The sequence below is a fragment of the Cebus imitator genome, unplaced genomic scaffold, assembly GCF_001604975.1.
Source record: "Cebus imitator isolate Cc_AM_T3 unplaced genomic scaffold, Cebus_imitator-1.0 Scaffold150, whole genome shotgun sequence".
Classification (NCBI taxonomy): Eukaryota; Metazoa; Chordata; class Mammalia; order Primates; family Cebidae; genus Cebus; species Cebus imitator.
The window spans coordinates 3,749,158-3,775,145 of record NW_016107465.1 but is presented as its reverse complement, the minus strand read 5'-3'; the positions used below and the strand labels follow the sequence as shown (position 1 = coordinate 3,775,145).

The 25,988-nt window shown below is 36.8% G+C and overlaps 1 protein-coding gene across 1 annotated transcript in view; it reads left to right on the top strand.

The window, feature by feature from the left end:
* Nucleotides 1-25,988, top strand: part of GNAQ (G protein subunit alpha q) — a 328,594-nt gene that overhangs the window by 218,539 nt on the left and 84,067 nt on the right. Inside the window, exons 4-5 of the mRNA XM_017543283.2 lie at nt 12,956-13,084; nt 16,035-16,164. Of these exons, the coding sequence (XP_017398772.1) occupies nt 12,956-13,084; nt 16,035-16,164 (259 nt within the window). The remainder of the gene's footprint in view (nt 1-12,955; nt 13,085-16,034; nt 16,165-25,988) is intronic.

The following is a 25,988-nucleotide window of genomic DNA, read 5'->3' as shown; positions in this document are numbered from 1 at the left end:
CCCATCTTAGTAGTGGGCACTTTACATTTTCCTTAACCAGGTAAACCTCTCAACAGAAATAGTACCTGTGATGTTGTAGAGTCACTCATTTGCCTCTGTGTTCCACATGTTTCTCCAGTGTAGTCTCATCGGATGCTCCAGGAACTGGCAAAGATGAAGCGATATTGGGCATCACTAATTCCCAGTACTAAATCATGTTCACAGATAACTCAGAATAATTCCTTTCTCTTTGTTGTGACAACTGTTATCCCTTTTCCTTTCTGACTTTTTTGTGTACCCCCTAGTACATTTTCAGTATGTTATCTGGCCTCCTTTTCTTCATATAGGGTTTCTGTGTTGTTGTTCCTATCTTTATAATAAAAACATACTTCATTGTTATTCTGGAGCTACTTTCTTATTCATTAGCACCACCTTACAGAAATATTTCTGAACTTAGGACCAACTTCTTTTGGTGCTGCTTGTGTCTAGTGGCAGGACTTTAGTATAGATTTAGGGGATACATAACATCTAAATCTCTGTTAGTAGGAGAACCTCCCTGCCACACACACCTGCATAGTTGCAGTTCTTCCCACAACTCTGCTGGTTGTGAGATGCAGTGCAAGCGACTTACAAAGAATGCTGGGAGCAGAGGCCAGGCATGCCTGTCATCTTTTCTCTCTGATGAACTCCTGTTCATTAAGATCCAAATCAAGAGTCACCCTTTCTGAAAGCCTTGCCCAACACCAGTGACAGTAAATCACTATGTCATCTATCTTAACACTGTGTATATCTCTTTTATTTCCGACATGACATTTACTAAAGTGCCTCTCTCCTCTACCCTCAGTGCCTGGCAGCAGTGCTCATGTTTGACTTTCACAAGTGATTGTTTCGTGAAATAATAGATGGATAATTTCTACTATTTCAATGACCATGGTATAGGAACCACCTCTCTCTGGCTGTTATAGATGAACTATGAAGCTTCAGAACCGATGGCATTCTAGTATTTTTTCCTGCTGTTGTTGAAGGTCTGGGATCTGAAAAGCCTTATTATCAAAGACAATAATAGCTGCCATTTACTGAACCTTTACTATATGTTAGATTCTGTGCTTAGTCATTTACACGTGTTATCTCATTTAATCCTCAAAGCGTCCTGCAATGGTACATAGTTCTTAGCATGGCCATGTAACAGAAGAGAAAACTAGGATTCAGGCTGAATAATTTGTTCAAGATCACATACTTAGTAAGTGAATGGAATAGGAGTTGAATTCAAATTTGCTTATTCCAGAGCCCAAGATTTTAACCACTGAAATAGAACCTCACACAGGGTGGATGGTTGGATGATAGATAGGTGATTGACAGTTTCTAGATAAGATAGATGGATAGATAGGTAGATAGATGAATTAGTAGATAATACCTATGATTTGATGGTTTATCACTTACCATGAAGAACAAATTATTGGTCTTTATCAATATTGTGTACAGATAGTCTCACATTTATAAAGTCAAGAAGGAAAATTATATAAAATTGACTGGAAAACAAACCCAACAGGTTTTTGGTCATCATTATGAAAACTTAGTCATGTTTAGCTAAGCAGCAGTTATCCATATTAACATGGAAGATGTTCTCAGCCACAGATAATTCAGGAATGTTATTTCTTTGTTTTAACCTACAGTCTTTATCTCTCAGCCTCTCTCCTGACACTCCAGCCAATCACTTTTTACCAGAACCAGTAAGAAGGACACAATAAAATGATTTGAGCTTCCCTTCTACTTTGATTAGCCAACTTGCCTATCATAGTAAGCAATCAGATGACTCAAAGGACAAGCAATGATGATAAAAACAAGGCGATGGGAAATTCCAGATAATAGATAATTGGCTTTAATTTGGTGAATTCTTCCAATTCTATTTAATGAAAGAATAAAAAGCATTCTAAGATCCTAGGGAGTCTTGTAGATTCATTTGTTAACTTTTTCATTATTGATAAAAAAACCTGAAGGCCCTGAAAATGATTAAAGAGCACAATAAACAGATGGTTGTAGGTTCATTTTTTCTCCCTAGATTTCACCACCTGCTTCAGTATACTGAGACATCAGGTCATGTGAGTTTACTGCCTACAGTACCAAAGGCTCCCTGACGTTAGCCAGAGGACACAAGTCTCAATTCCATTGGTGTATAGTGAGAAAAGGCCTCATATGCAGGCTTTGGCTAGTCTACCCTAGCTGTTTTTGCCTTAAGAGACAAAATAATTCCTAATCTTGCTTTACTGAATTTCCTTCCAGGGAGTTTGGTAGATCAGACACCTTCTTGAAATTTCCACATGATCTGGAGCCCATAAAGAACATGAATGAATTGGCTTTTTGGCATAAGTCAACATTGTAATTTCCTTCTAAACTCATGCTTACATTTTTTTTATTATGACCAATTATCTTCTTGCACCAATATATTATGTGCCATTTGAATTTAACAAAAGGCATTTCAAAGATAGGGTAACACATCCACCTGACTTAGGCCAGTCCTTCTTGAAGCAGAAGTACCTTGCTAAAAAGTTGCTGACGGATGAGTCAAACACTTGTACTTTAGGGTATATTGGTTTGGCGGTTGTAGCCATCTTCACTTTCCTCTGATAGTTTTTTGAAAAAAGTTTAAGCCTACTCTAGGCTTTTGAAGGCAGATAAGACCATTGTATGGTGTGAATATTAGGTGGAAGTCCTGTTGGAATTCCCTCTGCTACTCACTACCTTGGGGGCATTGACTAAGCCTCACTTTCTTCAGACAAGGATTACATGTGGTACATAATCCTTCAGTACTCCTCCTAAATTCTAAAGTCCTTTGATTCTGTTGCAATAGACTCCTTTTATCTGAGAAGTCATTATCCTATGCAGTCAAATGAAAACCTGGCACCTTAAAATTTACCTGGAAATGTAATGAACAGAGAAATTATTCTCTGCATGATTAAATTACTAAAAATGCTATCTTTAGCTAGCTCAGAAGAGGGCATTGTTCTTGCATATGTTTGCTGGTTTTTAGAGTGACAATAATAACACAAAGTGTCATTCTTTTCACTTGAGTGACATATTTAATTATTTGTGTTTTGTTATCTAGTGGGCCACATTTTCCAATCTTTGATAAAACAACAAACAAAAACGCCTGCATTTGTCTTTCTCAGTGAAACTGATGATTCTAAGATGTAGTCTTTATTATTCCCTTTTCAGAATGCTCTTAGAGATGAAAAGATAAGGCTAAGATATGCTTAACTCTATTCTAACCTTCATTACAGAGAAGGAACGGGAAAAGGGCTGGGATTAGGCCCAGTTTTTCATTCATTTCACTATGCATTTGGGAGAGTCAGTGTGCTGTTTGCTCACATTTTAGCAGGACATTTGTTTGGACTTTCAGTAGTTTGGCCTTTTCTTTCTAGGCATTTCCAAAGTCTACTCAGGATGATGATGTGCCTAGCTAAAGCTTATTACCATAGAACAGGGATTAGCAAAACTGCAGGCCAAATTTGGCCTGCTGCCTATTTTTGTAAATAAAGTTTGGTTGGAACATGGCTATGCTCATTTGTTTATGTATTGTCTATAGCTGCTTTGCACCCAGCGGGAGAGTCAGATAGTTGTAACAGTGATCATACGGTCCAAAAGCCCTAAAATAGATTCTCTCACTCTCTCTCTCTCTCTCTCTCTCTCTCTCTCTCTCTCACACACACACACACACACACTCTCTCTCTCTCTCTCTCTCCCTCTCTCTCTCTCTCCCTCCCTCCCTCCCTCCCTCTCTCTCTCTCTCTCTGTCTCAAACCCCTCTTAGAGGTGAAGAATGAATATTAAAAAGCAGTATCACTCTGCTTATGCCATTTAGATAAAACCTAGTTTAAGACTGATGCTCTGAATTAACCCCAGGATAACTTTAGAGTACTGAGTGAAGCGATGGCCTGCAGTATTTCAGTAGTCCTTTAGAAATACTGCTTTGCACAATAAAACGATTGATAGGAAGTGAGCAACAGAAAGCTCTACATCACATTTCCTGGAAGTACCACTAAATGCCAAACAAAAAATGTCTAGCACTAAACATGGCATGAATGACCAGAAATGTTCATGGAGTTGATTTGGCTTCTGAGTGCAATGATTATGTGTCATGTATGCGTGACTCGCAGTGTCTGGTATGGTATGGTGGTATGTTGCAGCTGATTAGAGGGTTTCATAGGATTTAGCAATCAATTGAAGCAGAGATAGGAGTTACAGGCTTTTGTAAGAGGGCTAATAGAACATGCACATGACTAGAAGACAACCCTACCCCACCTCCAGTCATGGGGAAGCCAAAGAATCTTGCTGTCTTCATGTAACCTGTAAGATCATTCAGCATCCTTTTAGACTCCCTACCTCCCAAGAAGCCTTGTTGACTCTGATATTCTTGTTCATCATCGGGTTAAAGTCTTTTTCAGTTTAAAATAATGAATTGTTCAAGTGATTCTCCTGCCTCAGCCTCCTGAGTAGTGAGGATTACAGGCACGCACCACCACGCCTGGCTAATTTTTGTATTTTTAGTAGAGACGGGTTTTTACCACGTTGGTCAGGCTGGTTTGGAGCTCCTGACCTCGTGATCCACCTGCCTTGGCCTCCCAAAGCGCTGGGATTACAGGAATGATTTGAATTTTGATTTATAATTAGTTTACCTTAACTCAGATTAGCATGACCAGCTCTAACATGACCAGCTCTCCAGACCGGATCATCCTTGTCAAAATGAAAGTTCTAATCTCACAGAACCAGTATCTAAATTAAGGTGACATAACTGACATGACCATGGGAGACTCACTTACATCAGCATGACCTGTTGCTCATGGCTGACTCTTGGCTGCAATCACTGGAACCTTGCTTTTGACCCACATTACATCTGCATTATAGTATGGTTATTTATAACACATTTATCTTCATTACCAGACTGTAATCTCCTTGAGGACAGGATTTGTGTCTTTTTTTCTTTCTAGCATAGTGCCTAGCTTATTGTAGACTTTCTGTAAAGGTTGTTGAATGAATGAGTGATAGAAGAAAAAGGGAATTCTGTGTCTTTCCTAATTTCTTCTCATCTCGTCTCTCCTTTTCTGCCTGTTCAAATCCCATTCTGTCTGCACAGAGTAACCCATCCCCCATCTCTACTGCACACTATTCTCCGGTGACTACAGTTCATAATCATCTCTCCCTTCTTAATGCATTCATCATTAGCAGCTCACAATTTGGCACTTAATTGTTTCTTAATTGATTCATCGGTGCTCTCTTTGCTACACAGGTAGCCTGAGATCCCTAAAGGCAAAAAATGTATTTTAACATATTTTGTACTAGTTCTCTGTGCCAATCTCCTTCCACCCAACACACTGCGTTGGAATTTAATGTATAACAGATTCCCAATAAATATGTTTGAGTTAACTGAATAAAGCATCACCATCCCATTTTAAGACAGGCAGACCAGAATTAAAAAGTAATCTTCAGCTATTTCTTGATATGTTGTAGAACTGTGTCAAAATTAATCAACAGCTTTGAAAACTATCATATATAAAAGATGGATAAGTTAACAAAGCCAAATAGGCAAATTGAAAAAGACCTCCTTTCTTCTTTATTTTCTCTCTTTCTCTCTCATTCCTACTGTTTGGTTTTCATTTTCAATTACAAAGTTGATTTATTTTTTTTTAGCACTACACCTGAGAATCTATTGCTGTCAGCCCGACCCTGGCGCTGGCGTCTGCCTGGCAGACCCTTAGTTGCCTGGCGCTTTCCCCATTTGACACTGGTGTTCTCTTTACACCAGACATTCAGATTCATAAGATAATGAAACTACCAAATACAGTAATAGATTTTTTTTAGGAGATATTTAATTTAGTTTTAAAAATCTTATTTTTCTAGATGGGTTAGTTCATTGGTAGAGGGAAATTGAAATGCATAATCCTGAAGCCTTCTCTTTTATCCTCCAGAATGGTCTCCCTTGAACCGCTTTTATAAATGGCAGGATTATAACCCACCTGCTACCACTGAGTTTAGAGCCTGCAACTTTGTATTCAAAGTAAACTTGGGTGGGCGCAGTGGCTCATGCTTGTAGTCCCAGCACTTTGGGAGGCTGAGGCAGGTGGATCATGAGGTCAGGAGTTCGAGACCAGCCTGACCAAGTGAAACCCTGTCTGTACTAAAAATACAAAAGTTAGCCGGGTATGGTGGCACACACCTGTAATCCCAGCTACTCAGGAGGCTGAAGCAAGAGAATCACTTGAACTTGCGAGGCGAAGGTTGCAGTGAGCTAAGATCGTGCCACCGCACTCCACCTTGGGTGACAGAGCGAGACTCCGTCTCAAAAAAAATTAAAAAAAAAAAGCAAACTTCTTATGAACAAAATACCTGTTAATAAATGCTGCTTATCCTTGAAATCTAACATGTATGCCAGGTATTGAAAAGGAAAAAGGAAAATTGATTTGCTCTCTGCAAAATGAGCTTTTTAGGAGACGGAAGTGTTTGTGGAGTGAGCAATCTTGTGCTGCTAACCAGCCTAACCAGATTACCAGCCAGGCTCCTGTCAGCCACAGGATTTGCCAGATGAGGAAGGGACTAGAGTAGGTCATGCTACCAAAACCTCTCCTTGACTTTCCCCTCAGGATAGCAGTTTCGCAGAACTGTTACTTCTCCATTTGTTTTTGCAGGTCACTTTACAATTTTTTTTCACTTTTTTCCTTTGAACCTTTGTGGTCATACAGCAAACTGCACAATAACCGTGTGTTTCTGATTTCTCTTTAGCTTCTAGTGCTTTTGACAGTGTCAGATACCATCTCATGGCATGATCTAGCTTTCAACTCCCTGAAGACTGTTCCTCTCACAATGAGGTCTTCTTAATTTTTTTAAATGAAGTCGACCTCATTTTTCTAACCTTCTTTTCAATAATTAAAAATGTGAAGACCTACCCAGAATCATTTTCTGTGCCATAACTTCATCTTAGTATTTGACTTGAACTGCAAATTTGTTATAAATGCAGCCTCTCCATGGGAGGTCCTTACACAGGGGTTAAAAAGCTCCCCAACCTCCAACACACACCCCGTGTCATGCTACAGCAAATGCCCCAAGATGCTGTTTCATTTATCTTATTATGTCTGGTTGGATTTTCATGAAATTTCAGAGATTTCTGTTCCTACCTAACTACCCGCAGGTAATTTTTGCCTTTTGGAGTAATTGCTGATGGTTGTATGCCTCTAACTTCAATACGTATATATTTAGAGTCAGGGTCTTATTATGTTGCCCAAGCTGGAGTGCAGTGGTTATAGCTTCAAACTCCTGGGTTCAAGCTATCTTTCTGCCTGACAGCCTTCCAAGTAACTGGGACTATAGGCACATGCCACCACACCTGGCTTATAAAATTTATTAACTCTAGCTGTAATGTGATATGTTTTACCTGCTAGCTCATATCTCTATATTTTAATTCTTTGTTTCTTTCATTTAAGAGAAAACAAAGCATTTGAATTTTTAATTTCTATACTGTGCTTGGTTTGGATTTTAGTTAGTCTTCCAGACATAGGTGGGAAGGAGGGTGCTTTTTAATCTTAAAAAGAGACTTTTAAAATTCAGCTTTCATTCATGTCAAATGGGAGCATAAATTAATTTGAAGGTCAACTCAAAACTGTTATTGATTAAATATTGTCAAAACTAAAGAACAATTGGAATCTCTTTTTAAAACATATTCAAGAGAGAAAGTGTTATGTATAATTTAATTTGGGCATATTATTTTAGTGAAGTTGAAGCTTCTGTTATATATTTTAATCATTTAAAGTAGTGGATTATGTCCTTTTTCTGAATTTATTTTTCTTCAGCCAGAGATGACCCTGAAGTTCAATGTGTAAAGAATTTGTTACAAGGTGTAAACTAATGCCTCAATGGAAAGTACAATTTAGTTAATTGACTTCCTTAAGTCTTCCATGCAGTGCAGTCATACTACATGGAAGAATGTTTTGAGGATTATCACCAAGGACTAGAGATTATTTGAACAGGTTCCCAGAAAGTGACTGTATCCAAAATACACAGAGGTTCATCTCCTCTCTATAAATCTCACCATTCTTGTTTTTATGTAACCCTTGTTTCCCCACAAGTTGATAAACTCCTTGCAGGTAAGGATCATATCCAATGAATCTTCCTATCTGTAGCGCCTACCATAATGTCATGGCCAAAATGTGTTGTTTAATTCCAGACGACTCTGCATTTTGCTTATAGTCAGAAAGGAATCATTGAAACATTACTACACAAGTGTCTTTGTTCCCTCACTTTTCATTGAAAACCATCAAAAACCTATTTTTCCCTTCAAGAAAATTATATCAGAAATGTCTTGTTGATAAGATCCCACCTCCTCAGTTTGCACTGTATTAGAATGTTAAGGCCTGAAAGCTTGAAACAGGTATAATAATGGACATACAAATTTTATCCTTCTCTAGCCAGGACCTAAAAAATAACAGGAAGCAAATCTACTAAATGAAGTTAAACAAATAATGCCTTTTCTTTCTGTGTTGTCTTTAATTTGTCAGAGACATTTTAATTCAGAACTTGGTTACTATATGATACAGGCCAGTAACAGCTGAGAGAAGTAATTACATAAGAATGGATAGCTAACAACCACCCCTCTCCTATATTTTTGCCTTTCTAACTGCTACAGCACCTCCCATAAAATAATTTTAATTTTGGTCCATGCTGAGCACCTGCTGTGCTCCAGGCTCTTAGCTAACTGTTGTTGATATAGCTGTGGTTGAAGGCAGTTGCAGGCCCTGACCACCAAGAGTGGGCAAACGGGGCCAGCATGAGGAAGAATATTGAGCTCAGGGTTTCTTTTTTAAAATCAAATTATATGTTAATAATTTATAATGTCTCAGAACAGGGAAAACTCATTAAATCCCCATGGAGGGATTGGAGTAAGGCGGGTTTAAGCAGCTAAATCTCCCATTTTCTAACATGAATGGCTTGTCTCCTAGATACTTAACAAGCCTTATGTAAACCATGGGAGCTTCCTTTCCCTGACATTAGAGAGAGTCACTGCCAGACACTTGTTACACATACATTGCCTTGGAAATGTACCTGTGCCTGTCACTGTGGCAACACCCTTGAGAATGACCTCAACAGCCACTCAGAATCATCCCTACAAAACAAATTATGGCTATAATTAACTTTCTGAATTTACTGTACAATATAAATTTGTTCAGATCTCAGTGTGTGTTTTTTTTTTTAAAGGTTGAATGAATGGAATAATACAACATGAAGCTATCCTCCATATTCCACCAATTTTTTTTTCCAGAATGGAAAATGCCTCAGTGGAAAGTACAATTTAGTTAAGAGATCATTTCTTTTTTCTCAGTATGTGAGGAGGACCAACAAATGAAGATGTTCTAGTCTTATCCTGCTAGAACTTCATTTTTAGGGGAACAGAGTAGCTTTTTTTCCTAACAAATGTGAAATACAGATAGTGCTGTGAGTCCCTCCTCTTTGAGTCCTGTGAGCCCAGAGTGAGGGGAGTGTGTGGGATTTGGGATTATGTGGGCAGCACCTCTTTGCCCCTTCTTGGCAATGAAAAATGCAGGTTTTTGTTTTGTTTTGATTTTTGAGACAGAGTCTGTCTCTATTGCTCAGTCTGGAGTGCAGTGGCACGCTCACGGCTCATTGCAACCTCTGCTTCTGGGTTCAAGCAGTTCTTCTGCCTCAGCTTCCCAAGTAGCTGGGATTACAGGCATGCACCACCACACCAAGCTAATTTTTATATTTTAGGTAGAGATGGGGTTTTGCTATGTTGGCCAGCTGGTCTCAAACTCCTGGCCTCAAGTGATCTGGCCCTCCCAAAGTGCTAGGCTTACAGGTGTGAGCCACTGTTTCCAGCCAGAAAGGCGGTTCTTGGTCTATAAATTTTACCTGCTTCACAAATTTTAACACATCTTCAGTCATGAGTAGTTTCTCAGTTGCCCAGGTTTTACTCAAGGAGAAAATAGTTTTTATGTCTTTTGTTTAGTTGGGGGCTTTATTTATTTATTTATTTAGCCTTGTTTTGGGTTTTGGTTTGGTTTTTGGCAAAACATTGCTAGGTGATGTATATTGCAACTAGCAGAGCTAGATACAGTTCCTCTCAGCTTTTCTTTTGTTAAGCTAGGTGAATTTAATTCTTTTACCCCAAGCGAAGTGAGCCTTTCTCCCTACCATTCAACTGAGGCAAAGCAAAAAGAACGGCAAGCAAGAACTGTAGCTTGATTTTAAGTTAACCAGAAATTTATGGAGTGTCTTTAATGGCCATTTCTTTGCCATGAGCTGTGATGATACCTGAGCAGTGGACACACAGAACAGAGCCTGGCAGGCAGCAGGTGCTCAGTGTGAGTTAGTTGCTGTTATGCTGTTGTTGTCATTCTCTATGATCTATACTACCATTGAAAAGATGAAGAGGAAAAAGTATTCTTGCAAGTATGAGTGTTGAGCTCAGTACCCTGAACTTAGGAGTGATACCACTGACAATTTTTTTTAGAGTAGCCTGTAACCTCTTGTAACTGGTTTTCCCGTGGCAGATATGTCCCTGATTCCATCTTATCCAAGCAGTGTGACAGGTAATTTCCCACTTCATGCACTGGTTCTTTAAATTCTCCTGTGCAAACCACTCATCTGTGCTTTAGTATGGAGTGGCAATGAGTAATCTGTTATGTTCATCTTCAGAAAACAGAAAACCGCAATTTCCCTTTACCATAGGAACACCACAGCAACCTGAATTACAAGAATTAGCAGCCCTCTGTTCTGACCTCTGTGTATGGCATTAAGTGAGCAGAGATGGTTTATCGGGCAGTATATTTCTGAGCAACCTTGCCAGTGGAAATTTAAAGTTATTTGATTCCTCTAAGTTTTTGTATACAGTAGTTAAATAAATGGTGAACTTACAGATTTCAAAATGTACATTCAGGTTTTTCAAACAAAGGAGCTGATAAATTAGAAAACTCCATCCAGAGCAGCTGTCTGATTTTTAATATATGATGTGATAAGCTGGTTTATCAGTAGAGTGAAATACAGATCACTTCCCAGAACATGGACTCGTTAGCTCTTATCAGAGGACTCCACGATCATGGCAAGGTATTTACTAAAATTCTAGGTCTAGTTTATTTTTAGGTTTTCTTCCTATCTTTCACACCAGTATTCTCCCAGCCTCCCTCGATTTGTCCTCCAGCCAGTTTTACAATAATTGGAGATAACAGGCTGGTTCCTGTTACTCAGTAGAGAGCTGATTGCCAGCGAGAGAATAATCAATGTATCAGGGATCAGGCCCTGGGAATACAAATTAATTGATTTGCAGGAGGAATTTCTGGGCTGATACCTTGTGTCTTAAAGAATTGATACATGCCACCAAAGAGGCAATAATTTTATTTCTTTGTTAAAGTCAGATTTAGTCCTCCTACTTTGTGATTTCATGAATCTTATAGATTTAACATTCATTTTATGAATGTTAAATTCGTATCATTTTATGATTTGAAAATATCACCGAATTCTATCAAATTATGTCATTCTCAGAATTTCAAATTGTGTTTTACACTTTGAGAAAATGAAACGAGTGGAATAAAAGATTCTTGAAAAGGCAAAATTACACTGATGAAGAACATATGTCTGGCTGCCAGGGGTAACACAGGCAGTTTCTTTGTAGTGATAGAACAATTCTGTGTCCTGATTGTGGTGGTATTATACAAATCTCTACATATAAAATCTCATACAACTAGATACCCCCCGTAATATAGTCAGTGCTCTGTATATATGGGTTCTGCATTTGTGAACTCAACCACCTGTGGATCAAAAATATTCAGAAAAAAAATTGTATCTTTACTGAACATGTACAGATTTTTCCCTACATACTACAGTAAAACAACTATTCACATAGCATTTACATTGTAAGTAACCTAGAGATGATTTAGGTATAGGAGAGAACTATGCATACATTATCTGCAAATACTGTGCCATTTTATATGAAGGACTTGAGCATCTAGGGATTTCGCTATGTGCAGGAGGTTCTGGATCCAGTTACCCACAAATTCTGAGGGATGACTGTATACTTACATATAATATATGCATATGATATGCATATGAGTATGCAACAGTGGGTAAAATTCAATAAGGTCTGTAGTTTTCTTAATAGTAGTGTGTCAGTGTCATTTTCCTGGTTTTGATAATGTAGTATGGTTATGTAAGATGTTATTGTTAGGGGAAGCTGGGTGAAGGGTACAGGGGAATGCTCTGTAATACTTTTGCAACTTCCTATGAGTCTAAAGTTATTTCAAGAGAAAAAAAAATTTAAGGGAAGGGAAAAGTATCAAGTGTCATATAACCAGATAAATTTCAAGGTAAGGTGTGGTGACTCCAAATATTGGGAATATCTGACCTTAGACACATTATTACTGCAATAACTAGAAATGTCATGGCTTCACATTAATCATGAATGACTTAGGCTAAGCCCTGGACAGAATTTAGGACACTGTATCCTGCTCTCTTCTCTTAGGGGAATGAAATTTATTCCAGGAAAAGACTCTGATGTTCTTGCAGCCGGGGGGGTGGGACCTATTCTGACCTTATGTGCAACTCTATTATCTTAAAAACTATTTGTTTTGAACTCCTGCTTTGACAACCAGACCTGCTATAACAAGTAGAGGATAGGAAACTTATTTGAATTTCTTTTTCTTTTTTTCTCCCACTCCCTACCTCTGAGGAGTATGAGTTCTAATTGATAATAAGAGAAGAAATGATAACTGTGGTGTGTAGGTAATCTATAGTTGGATAACCTTCCAGTAATGGAAGGTTGACTTTATCTTTCTTTTCCACAGACTTCTCTACCACTTTCTGATCTTTTTCTTTCTCTTTTTTACTTCTCTGTTAGGACTCATTTTTGTCCTTCCCTTTCCGTAGACAGCTTTGGTGTGATGGTGTCACTGACATTCTCATTGTGTCTTCCTTCCTCTAGCTATCTTAATGACTTGGACCGTGTAGCTGACCCTGCCTACCTGCCTACGCAACAAGATGTGCTTAGAGTTCGAGTCCCCACCACAGGGATCATCGAATACCCCTTTGACTTACAAAGTGTCATTTTCAGGTAGTAACTGAGTCCATAAAACCTGTTTCCCAGATTTTATGCCTTGAGTACATTTGGTAAACTCTGTAGATACTGAAATCATGTGTAGGCTTTAAAACATCATGTGTAGACTTTAAAACAAGATAGCCTTTATACCAATTACTATCATTTTACACAAAATAACATATCCCTGAAGGAGGAAACAGAAAGATGCACTGGAGGCCGGGTGTGGTGGCTCACGCCTGTAATCCCAGCACTTTGGGAGGCCAAGTTGGGTGGATTACCTGGCATCAGGAGTTCAAGACCAGCCAGGCCAACATGGTGAAACCCCTTCTTACCAAAACTACAAAAATTAGCCAGGCGTGCTGACAGGCGCCTGTAATCCTAGCTGCTTGGGAGGCTGAGGTGAGAGAATCACTTGAACCCAGGAGGCGGAGTTTGCAGTGAGCCGAAATTGTGCCACTGCACTCTAGCCTGGATGACGAAGGAAGACTCCATCTCAAAAAGAGAAAAAAGAGAGAAAGATGTACTGTACTGGAGCATTTTACATTTCAATTTAAATCACTAAGAAATCAATAAAATCTTAGTTTTGTTCGTGATTGAGTAAAATCCATAAATAAACTGTTGGTCTTAACTGTAGTTTTTTGGGCAGTCATTTTAACTGTAAGGACAATGGATATGTTTTTAGAATTATGTAAGATGTGAATGATCATATGATTTTGTCAATCACAGAAATTGTGTATTGTCAGAAGTTTTCATGCTGGTGTTTTTCCTAGGTCCTCTGGTACCAATGCAAAATTTTTCAGTAGCAGGAAAGATGTGTGATATTTTACATTCATAAAATATGTTGCTTGAAAAGTTTCAAAATACATGACTTTGATTACCTAGCAAAATAGAATGAGAATTTATTACCTCATCTCTCACTGCTGCTGTTCTGTCTGGATAATACTTCAACAGAAGCATTCTGTTGTTTTGTTTTTAGGATGAGAAAAAATACTTCCATTTAATCTCTTATTATGCAATCACTCATTGTACTTTTAGTTAGAATACAAACTACATGGTGATTTGAGAAATAAGAATATGTCTTGGAGTGTGGAGAGTTGATTTTCTAAGCACGCCCATCCCATTGAAGATGGATGTGTGCAATATTGGTTATGAAGTAGAAGTCAGCGTCTCCTGTGTCACTCTGCCAAGTGACTCTGATTAGCAGGCCCACCTTCATTTCTTGCCAGGGCACTGTGTTTTATTCTAATTGGTCTCTGTACATGTGGTCAGATCTGGCTGCCATACATTGGTCTAGTAGACATGGCCACAAAGTAGGTGGCGTTTTGAAACTATTCCTGAGCCTCAGTGTTTTAATATGTAAAATGGTTGTACTGCATTAGATGATCTCCAGAGTTCCTTGTAGCTCCAGCATTCTATATTACTTAGGTTTTAAGTTTATAGTATTTAGAAATCTTTAATTTGAGACACCCAGATTTCCTTTCTCCAAGCTATAAAATGTTTTCAGAAAACGTAACATTTCATGGGGATTTTCATCTCCTTATTGCTTCACAATTAGTGGATTCTGAAATCAGATTACAATTACAAGTTGTTTTTTTCACGTTTTGTACACTAGCTTTTGAAGTACATTTTTTGCCACTACAGTAAAAGTAATGACTTAGAAGTATAATTTTTCACCCTCATCAAAAGCATCTTTTAGGGCCCAGTGTGACAGGGTTTCATGGAATGAGGATTTCATGTAAATTAGTAACATATTATTCACGCCTTGGCATTAGGGAAGAGCCAGCATTAATACTTCTGAAGATCTAAGAATTCTGGCTTTGATGTCTGTAGTACATGGATCTCCCTGGATCCATTGTTTTACCCCTTAGCTCTCTCCTGTGCCTTACAAGGCTTACAAGCCGTCACTTAGAAGATCCTTGAGTTCTTAGCTTAGCTTTAATGCCAGGAAGCAGGAAAACACCAGGAGCAACTGCAATTTTAACAAATGTTTAAAGAGCCCTACTTTCAAATTTTTGTACTTAAACCTCTCATTCTCTGAGACTGTTTTTTTTTTTTTTTCTATGAACATTGTGTGCATTTCATTCAAGATACAGATTGAACAATTTGGAGAAACTTTGACTCAATGCCAAGCATTACTAGATATTTTCAGACGTACATTGTCACTCAAATTAATTGATGTCAGTGTTGGTTTCCGAGCAGTAATTCAGCACAGAATTGGTGTGTTAAAAACGAATAATTGAAATGGTTCACATCATGGCCTCCATCTTATACCATGTAGTATCTTCATTCACTTACACTTCATTTCCAGCAAGCGAGTGAATTGGTTTGTACACAAGGGTTAGCGCACTGTGTTACCTGACATGGCCAGACCTGTCCCAAATTCTTACCAATATTGGGAGGAAAAAATTGCCCAAAATGTTTAACCTGCTAACGAAGGATGAGTGGGATTGTATTTGCATTTAGTGGAAGCATCATACCACTTGTATTGAAATGTATGGCACCCCACATATTTTCAGTGTACTTGTAGTCATATCTAGCATCCTTAAATACATGAAGATCTTTTTTTCTGAGTTTGTAGGAAAAGAAACTGAAGTTCAGTACTTGCCAATAGGGCCACACAAAACCCATTCTGTTTTAGACTGCTTGGTGCTTCATTAAATAAAATACCATTTTGCTTGGCACAGATAAGGATTTTTTTTTTTTTTTTTTTTTTACAATGTTACAGTTTTTGTATACACTGATAACTTTCTTATAACCACCATGATGTATTACCCAGAATGTCTTGATTTTGAATATTAGGTAATAGGAAATTAGTAGTTATTTAATAAGTATTAATTGAATTGACTTGGATGATCATTGTCCTTCAAGAGAATATTTTCCCCAAGTTTGTAAGCAGTGCTATATTTATGTTGACTTTTTAGTTTTACTTTACATGTTATTAATATGAGTATTGTTAACCTTGCAGAATGGTCGATGTAGGGGGCCAAAGGTCAGAGAGAAGAAAATGGATACACTGCTTTGAAAATGTCACCTCTATCATGTTTCTAGTAGCGCTTAGTGAATATGATCAAGTTCTCGTGGAGTCAGACAATGAGGTAAGTGTTCTTTAGACAGGCAATGGATTATCATTTTATTATCTGACACAAGTAAATGATAGCAAGTGTGGTGTGGGGAATGGGGTGAACTGACTTCTTTGCTTTCTTGAAATTTGATTTTAGGTCTTTTGAAATAACCAAAAATAATCCTGTTATCACATGGTACACTCAGACTGGTAAGCTCTTCTGTCAGATGTATGAGCTGATCTGTGTGTTCAAACCTAATTAGAGCCTATTTGATACTTTTAACCCTATGCAGAGGTTCTAAAAATGAAAATAACATGGAAATCCTAGGCTAATCATCAGATCATTTTATAGTCTTCTTCCTACAGGACAGAACTGGGAGTGCTGGAATGAGTCACTCTGTTTTGTTTTGTTTTCATTTTGTTTAAATCATTGTTTGTGTGATGGGTGGGTCCCAAAGAGTACTCAAAACCTCTCTTGGCAAATGTGAATGACTTTGCAGCTGGGCTCTAAATCAGTTCATTGTGAGCCATGAAATGTCTTGGTGATGTGGCCTTTCTGCTCTTGTAGAATTCTCTAGTCTGTTGCATAATTTTGTCTCTACTAAGCAGTGAGCAATTGAAGAAGTGTCCTTAATATGCCTGTCTGGAGAACGGATTGAGTATTATTATCTCCTTCCTGTTACACAGGGAAACTTAACAGGTATAAATGTGGATTTTGAGGATGGTAAAGACCTGACAAGTCTGAACTGATTATGGAAAATAATTGAGGGACGTAGAAATCTGTGCTGCTGAGCTGGAGTTGTGTGCATGTGTATGTGTATGTTGGGGGAACAGAGAAGATGCCATTGATATCCTGTTAGAGGCAGAGATTGCAGTGTGATAAGTTAATAATAAATATTAAATATCCTAATAATAGGGTAGAAAAAAAGAGAAGGAAGTGAGATATCCCCATTTGCTGACTAAAATAGGATCTAGCATGTTATGTTTTTAATACAGTACATTTTTTAGGTACACAAGAATTCCTGACTTGTTCTTTTAAGTATTTTTCTGCCAGTATTAATATCTCCATTAAAATACATATCCAAGCCTCTATAGTATTTCTTTTGTGTATAGGATTGATAAAGTTTCCATGAATCAGTATCTCATTTAGAACCTAGAGTTACCTGTTCATGTGTTTCAGAATCATTCCTGAGTTGCAAGTGTATTGGCTTTGGAGTCAACCGAAGAACTTCTGATTAAGAATGAGGCTTGTTTATCAGTCAGTTTGCCCCAGTAACTATAAAGCAAAGTGCCTAAAAGCATGCCAAAATATATGACAGTAAGCTACCAACATATAAGGCAGTTAATATCAGAATTTTAGCTATGATATCTCTATCTATATATCTTCATCTCTGTGCTTATTTGTTGTTAGATAATCCCTGGATGTAGTATTTTAAACGTACTAAAAATTTTGGGAACAGATCTATTATAACACTTCTGATTTTTTTGAATGTTGTATCAAGACACATAATATTTTGAGGGCTTCCCTACTATATGCTGGATACCAGAGTATCTAAAAAGTCACAAAAACGGGTAAGAAAACCAACTCTGCCCTAAAAGACCTTATAAATGAGATAATCTTTTGGTCAGAATAAGCCATATGGGGAAAGATAAGCCTTTGTTATGTAGGTTGTCATTTTTCTTCTTTAATTTGCCATCCAGTAAAATAAAATTTGCATTTATCAGTTACACAAGAGATATAAGAAGCATATGTGACTTTATTTCTGATGTGTACATAATAGCTAGAGGAAGAGAAGTGTTTATTAATACACATTTTACACAAGATAAATTCATTATATTATAAAGAAATATATGTCATGATTGAATACCAGTTTACCACTTTAAAATTATCAAAATAGAAAAGAAAGTGGATTCCTTTGGCAACTCATCATCTAATTCAATTCAACATAATTGAATCCGGTTATTCAGTTATCTGAACATTACAGACCATTTATTCCACTTTTCAACCAGATACAGCTAACAGTGATTAGATTTTTATATAAAAGTATATTATGTTAGAATAAAATGGTGTTGTTTTGATTATCATGTGTCATAATTTAAATTCCCACAGTAACTGGACGTTCAATATATAGGTACTTAGAACGTCTAAAAATATCGTCCCAGTTCCTTTGATTCCTATGGTGATGCCTTATGCTACTTTTAAATAATTGCAAATTAAAATAATAAAGCTATCATTTTTTTCGTTGGGACTTCCTAATTACTTATGAATCTTTTGAAAGTCTAGGTTGTAATTCTGTAAGATGAGAGTCAGCTTATATGTTGTTACTTTCTGAGACCTCTAGTCAAGCCTGATAATAGTATGGGATCGTGAGAAAAGTGCTATTCATTAATTCCTTCATCCATATTAGCCACAGCTATCACCGTTAGTAATTAGAAAGTACTGGCAAAAATATTTTTTAATGTTGGGATGTAGTCACATTATCTTTTTTTTTTTCCCAGTTGTACTTATCTGTGATAATGTCATTGCCTCTCAGCTTCCTTAATCATTAAGAAAATTCTGTACTACAGAATTCTAGTTTTCCCAGCTTTTTTGGATTTGGGTAGATGGAACTGAAGTAAGCTCCAGAAACATTTTGTTCTTGCTTTAGAAATCTGATGTTCATAACTTTAATCCAAAGCAGACTTTGTTGTGCCTCCCTCCCTTGGTATATATATATTTGTGAGAAAAACCTAGGAATGGATTCTGACAGCTTTTCTTTTTATCACAGAAAACTGTGGAAAATGCATTGCAGACCACAGACAAAAGCAGCTAAGGGAAGCATTTTAGATTATTGCTTTTGCTTTTTAATATTTTTAAAACCTTATATATTAATCTTCACAGTTTTATGTAGGTCTGTTTTTGTCTGCCTGGATTCTCAGCCTTTCTGTTGTTTGGGGAATGAATTTCTTTTTTCCTTCAAAGAAGGAAATATGTTATCAAATAGTGGCTAGAATACCCAGGGTGGTAGAGTAATGTTGATTTGTGTATTCCCCTTGCTGTTTTATTTTCCCCGTGATAACACACCAGCATGGAGTCCACTATTCTGCTGTAATCCTTTCATGGGTACATTATTTCAGTGCTCCTGAAAGCCCAGAGCACACAATAAGACATGCACATATCATATTTTAGTTTATCAATGTGTATTCAAACACTGCCTTTTAGTCTTTATTTTTCTGGTTTTCTGTTTCATGAATATCTGAGCACTACTACAAAGATGTTTTCTCAGCCTTTGTCCCAATGACTGTCTTACAGGTTAAGCCCCTTATAGAATCTCAAAGACTGAGACCTTTTTCTCCTCCACATCCTTTCTGAATGTGAGCTTTCAATTTATCAATCATCTTGAAATGGTTATGAGGAATTATGTTATTTTATTAAAATGTCAAGATAGTTCTCCCTACCCTAGGCTCTCTTTTTGATAAAGGTGGATTCCCTGACCTTGGTTCTAAATATTTATTCATCCTTCAAACCTGATTTTGGCAGTTGCTCAAATGATAAAGTAAAAGAAAGAGTGTAGACATTTATAATACCTTAGCACTTCAAACCCAAAACTCACTGAAGCTATTACTCATCTGAATCTACCAGCTGACCTCCCCGCGGAGGGATAGATCAGGTTTGCTAGTGTGCGTCATAACGATGAGGTTATAGGAATGGAGACATGAAGGCTGCGCCAAGATCACTCCAGGCCAGGTCCCCTGCCCTTCCAGACCAGCTTTCTTTCCCTTCCCTCACGGTATCTTCTACAGAGACAACCTCAGAGAAAAAGCAAGAGCAGCTGTAAGGCAACAAAGAGGGTGAAAGTATAATGAAAATCCTGCCCTTTCATGAAGGAGTTGAAATAACTCTCCTCTACCTCTAAGCTCTTCTTATACTGCTAGGTAGTAGTAGCCCACCCAGAGATCCTTTACCAGTAATTTAGAGTTCCTGTATTACTCGTTTGATTTTGAACTATATTAAAACAATTAGTCTAAAATATGCATTTCCTTTGGATGCATCTCTTCTAGTAGGTTTTAAAATGAAGCCATTTTGAAGTTATTCAGCTGCTATCAAAGTTTGACCACTTTCTTTAAAAGTGTGAAACATGCACTTTGTTCTGCTCTAAAAATTGTTGAGTGAGCTTTTGGGAATTTTCTTCAGATAACATTCAGCTTCAGGGGGAAACCTGACTTAACAATGTGGAGAAAAAACTTGAACTCCAAAGGAAAGACCTAAAGAACATATATAAGTAGTTAAAAGTAAAAGCTTAGGTGAAGACACCTGGTCTCTGATTGTTAATTTACTTGAATCAAGCCGGCCTTTATCGAATCTTAAACAAATTATGCCTTTGGTACACTTGGCTCAGTTTCATGACCTGATTAATAAGGATATTCCTGAAAGATACCCAGCATTTTTATGTTTAACCTCTTTCCTGTTTCCTCATTACTTTCTTCATTTTCAGCCACTTGTTCCTTTTTTAAACCCCTTCTCTCACCTTTCATTCTTTGGCTTTTCTCTTTCCTCATTATTGTATTCCGTCTTCATTTCTTTGTTCTCGTTGTTTCTCTTACACTAGAAGGAAGTTTTCTGATTACCCAGTTACGAGTTTGCCCCAGAGACCTGGACTTAGTGCTGGTCAGGGTAGAGGGAGGCAAATACATGTGAACACTGTTTGTATGCATGTAAATTGAAAAGGTTTTAAAGAATTTACATTGAATTTACACAGTATAATCTATGCAGTAGCTTTTTTTAAAAGATGAATTATGTTACGTGAAAAGGCCGATTGTGGAATAGTGTATTTAATATAATGCAAGATTTGTAATGACAGCTAATTACAAATATAAAATTATTATATGGACAATTATTTGCCCCTCTGCAAAAAAGAAAAGAGTTTGGAAGATTTTCTACTAAGGCTAAGGTGTAAACAGTGATTTTCACTGTCACTAGGTAATAGCATTAGAAATAATAATTCAAATGATACTTTTTTAAAAAGGTAAAATATAAAATACTTCAAATTGAGAGTTTTAGCTTTACCATTTACCAACTTTGTCCATTTTTCCTTTGGGTTATCTTTTTCTTACTTATTTATAGGAGTTCCTTATTTTCTTTGGATGTGAGCCTTTTGTATATGTATTACAAATATCTTCTTCCACTTTGTAGCTTGCTATTTATTCTTCTCATGGTATCATTTGATGAACTGAAGTTATAAGTTTTAATATAAAATGTGTCAAAATTTATTTGTATGGCTATATGTTACTGTATGTATAACCATATATTCCATACACAGTAGGATAAAAGAAATCACATGAAAAATCTGTATGAAAGGACAGTACTAAGATTGGATGGTGAGATTAAGAATTAAAATATGAATCACACAATTGTGTACTTTTCCTAGTGGCAGGCCACAGATTTAATCAAGCATCTCTTAGCAGCCAATGGAAGGAGATAATCATGGCCTGTTACAAGATTCCACTGTGTCCCTAACATAAAAAACAAATAGATGCTCAAATTAGTTTCTTCAGGTATTGAGCCCCAAATGACTTCTCCTGCAGCTTAAAAAGGACATGCCATGGAAGGAAGTAAATCAGATTCACAATAATATCCCTCAAGGGAACCAAATGTTAGAATTAATAAAGGCTGGTTCTTTAGCTTCCCTCAGGGACGGTGCCATAACATGAAAGCGTCTGAAGAGTTAATACTGTGCGGTCTAAATACACAGCTTGATACAAGAATAAAACTTAGAATAGCTCGGAAAGTGGGTTTTGTTTACTTCTATTTCTATAAACTGTTTCAGTGAGAGAAGAGACTATATAACTATAGAGAACTTAAAATTTTTACCTACCTGTTTCCAGTCTTCATTTTCACACAAGTAAAATGATACAGATACAATTAAAGACCATGTGTAGCCCTCCCTGATTCATTTCTCTCACTCCCCAGAAGCCATTGGCCTCAAGTTGGCATTTATCATTCCTAGGCATAGTTTTTCCCTCTTACTGCATGTGTACGTGCTACTGAGCAATATTGGATTCTAAATATTATGCATTATTATACATTTTATTAAAATGGCTTCATTTTGCAATTTGTTTTTTTTTTCACTTAACATTGTTGTTGAGATTTTTTTTCCTGTTGCTACTCATGACTCTGTTTCATTTATTTAAACTACCATATCCACTCTGTTATGTTAATATGCGCTGCTGTGTTTCACGTACTCCTTAGCCAGTTGGGTTGTTTGTAACACACATGACCTCTTTCTAGTCTTGCTTGGTTGTCTCCCCCTTACCCTAACTCCTAGTGGAGTTGTCTTTTTGTTTTTGATATATGCACAATTTAAAATTATTCTGGAAATACTGTTACATATATGGAAATTATTATCTGTCACTTTTTTGCTTTATTTTACAGAAGGATTTTGGGGTCTGTTTGTTTGTTTTAGATGGAGTTTTGGTCTTGTCCCCCAGGCTGAAGTGTAATGATGTTATCTTGGCTCTGCAAACTCCGCCTCCTGAATTCAAGTGATTCTCCTGCTTCAGCCTCCCAAGTAGCTGGGATTACAGGAGTACGCCAACCTGCCCGGCTAACTTTTGTATTTTTAATAGAGATTGGGTGTCACTATGTTGGCCAGGCTGGTCTTGAACACCTGACCTCAGGTCATCCACCCACCTCAGCCTTCCATAGTGCTGAGATAACAGGTGTGAGCCACTGTGCCCAGCCAATAGAAAGGTTTTAATTTAATGTGATCAACTCACTCATTTCTTTTATTGGTTATATTTTTGTATTTTCTTCAAGAATTCTTTTTCTTCCCTAAGAATATAAAGATAGAATCGCTTACTTTCTAGTTGAAGTTATAAGGTTTTGCTTGTCATAGGCTTCCTAAATATGTATAATTGATTTTATGCATGATAGGAAGTAAGGGTTTAATATTTTCGTGCTATTCTTTTATCAGTTGTGTCAATACCATTTATTGAATGGTAAGCGCATCCATCTTTTCTTCACTTTTTTTACCTTTATAATTGTGAAATACACACACATAAAGAAGAGTACACACAAAATATACAGCAGTGCTTTATCACAAAAGCAGACATCTGTTTAACAGCGCTTTCAAGAAATAGGACTTTGCCAAGACCATTGATGCCTGCAAATGCCCTCTCCTGCCAGGTAGCTACTACTCACCCAGGTAATTATTTTTCTTTTCTTTTTAGTTTTTCCCTCCTCCCCATTCTTTTCAATTTTAACACATTTTGCTTCCCTAAATACCATAGTTTAGTTTTAATTTAACTTTTATACAAAGAGACACAAGTAGTGTATTTTTTGAATCTTGTAAAGACAGTATGTTATTTTAAACTTTTATGTAAAGGATAGCAAAGAGTATGTTTCCTTTTGTGTCTGGATTCTTTTGCTCAATATTATGTCTGTAAGGTATATGTATTCTATATAATTCACTCATTTATACTGTTATGTAGTATTCTGTTGCATGAAAATACTACAATTTACCCATTTTACTATTTATGGACTTTCTGGGTGTGTTTCCAGTTTGGGGCTATTACAAATAATGCTGATGTGAATAATCACCGATGTGTCTCTCAGTGTACATGGTTGTACATTTATGGTGGATATGTACCTAGTAGTAGTAGTACAAGCTCATAGAGTAATCATATCTTTAGATTTAATGGATAAAACCAAAGTATTTTCCAAAATGAATGAACAATTTACCTTCTTAGCAATGTCTGAAAGTTCCTCTCACTTCACATCTTATGTCTGTTCCATTTTAGCCTTCTGGTGACTAGGTAGCTGAGCTGTCATCCCTGCCTATGCTTGTTTACTCAGGCATGTCTTCCTGGTGAATAACTGCAGTGCAATGCAAAGATGCTTCACTGGAGTCCCATCCCTTCAGCCTCTCAGCTGCTGCTTCCAGAAACAGTAAATACCTTCATGGGAAAATTGACTCCAAATACTGTGCTCACTTCTCTAGACCTATTTTTCTTTCCCAAATCTTGGCCTGGTAATTCTTCACTACCTTTTAGTTCTTTGAGGCTTTAAGCAGATACATTTTTTAATTTGTTAAGTCTTCTAATTTTGTTCCTTCCCATTGATAATAATGATACATGTGACATGTATCAAATTTTATTATATGCACAGGTCTTTCTCTGGGCTATTTGGTTGATCTGCTTACCAATTCTATACCAATATAAAAGTTATCAAATCAATAGTTACAATAATCTTAATATCGAGTAGATAAAATCTATCTGTCTACATTGTTTTTTGGAGCTTTCTTGGTTATTCTTGGTCCTTTACCCTTTTACTTGAATTTTAAGATCAGCTCATCAAATAAGTACTTCACAGGTACTTCAGATTGTGATTTCACATTTTGGGGTGCAAAATTCTGTATTATGTCTGTTATAACAAACTGAGTTATTTAAATTTAATTTCCTGTCTGCATGATCAGTTAACTCACAGTAACTGTCATACTGACGGTTATTTTTTACTGTTTTTAATAATGTTTTTATTGGCATATACATGTATAGAAAAGTATATAGATTATAAGTATTCAGCTTGATGAATTGTCGCAAAGTGAACACACCCATGTAGTCACCATCCATCACAAGAAATAGATATTATCAGCAGCTCCCTGTGATGGTTCACAGGGAATACATATGTTCAACTATGGTAGATATTGCCTGTATTAGCTTTCTAGGGCTCTTTAAACAAAGCACCACGAACTAAGTGGGTAACAACAGAAACTTATTCTTCTCATTATGGAGGTTAGAAGTCTGAAATCAAGGTGTTGGCAGGGCTAAAATTCCTCCTAAGGCTCCAGGGGAGAATCTCTACTTTTTCTCTTCCAGCTTCTGGTGACTGTTGGCATTCCTGTGGCTGCATAACTCTTATCTCTGATTCTGTCTTCACCTGGCCTTCTCCTCTGTATCCATCTTCTCCTCTCCTGTGTCTTCTAAAGACTTGTCCTACAAGTGTGGTTGGGATTTAAGGCCCACCAACATAATCCAAGATGATTTCATCTCAAGATCCTTATTGCGAAGACCCTCTTGACAAATAAGATTGCATTCACAAGTTCTAGGGTTAGGACATAAACATACCTTTCTGAGAGTCACTATTCAGCCCAACGACACTGCCAAACAGTTTAAACATTGGAAGAATTGGTACTCCCACCAACAGTGTGTGTGTTCTTGTTGATCCATACCTTAGACAACGTAGATCAGCTTTTAAATTTCAGACATTCAGTTGGGTGTATAATAGCATATCATTGTGGTATGAATTTGTCTTTCCCTAATTAAAATCAGTTTGAGTACTTTGCCATGGAAATCTTTTTGAAGTCTTATTTAATTCTATGTTAGTTTTTCTTATTATTCTGCCCTTTTTATTATTAATATAGAGGAATTCTTTATAAATTAGTGATGCACATCCTTTGTAAGTTCACTGTTTGCAAATAACTTCTGCTCTTTGATGACTTTCACTACATTGAATTTATCAGTCTTTTAAAGTTTGTCTTTTATCATGTCCCCCTTAAGGAACCTTTCCCTTCAGTTATAGTGTACAACATTTATATTTTATTGTAACAAATTTTTTGTTTTTGAATTATCTGTATCATTTCATGTTTTATAAATTCTGTCAATTCTGAATACACTGAAAAAATATTATATATATTATTATTATATTAATATATAATATAAAATATAATTAAACGTAGCCACTGACACAAAATTTTTTGTCAATACTGAAATCACTTGGGTAGGAATTACCCAGTTATATAATTTGGGAACTTTGGGGAAAATTGAAATATATTAAACTTTTATTTTAAGATATACATTAATCCTAAATAGAATAAAATAAAA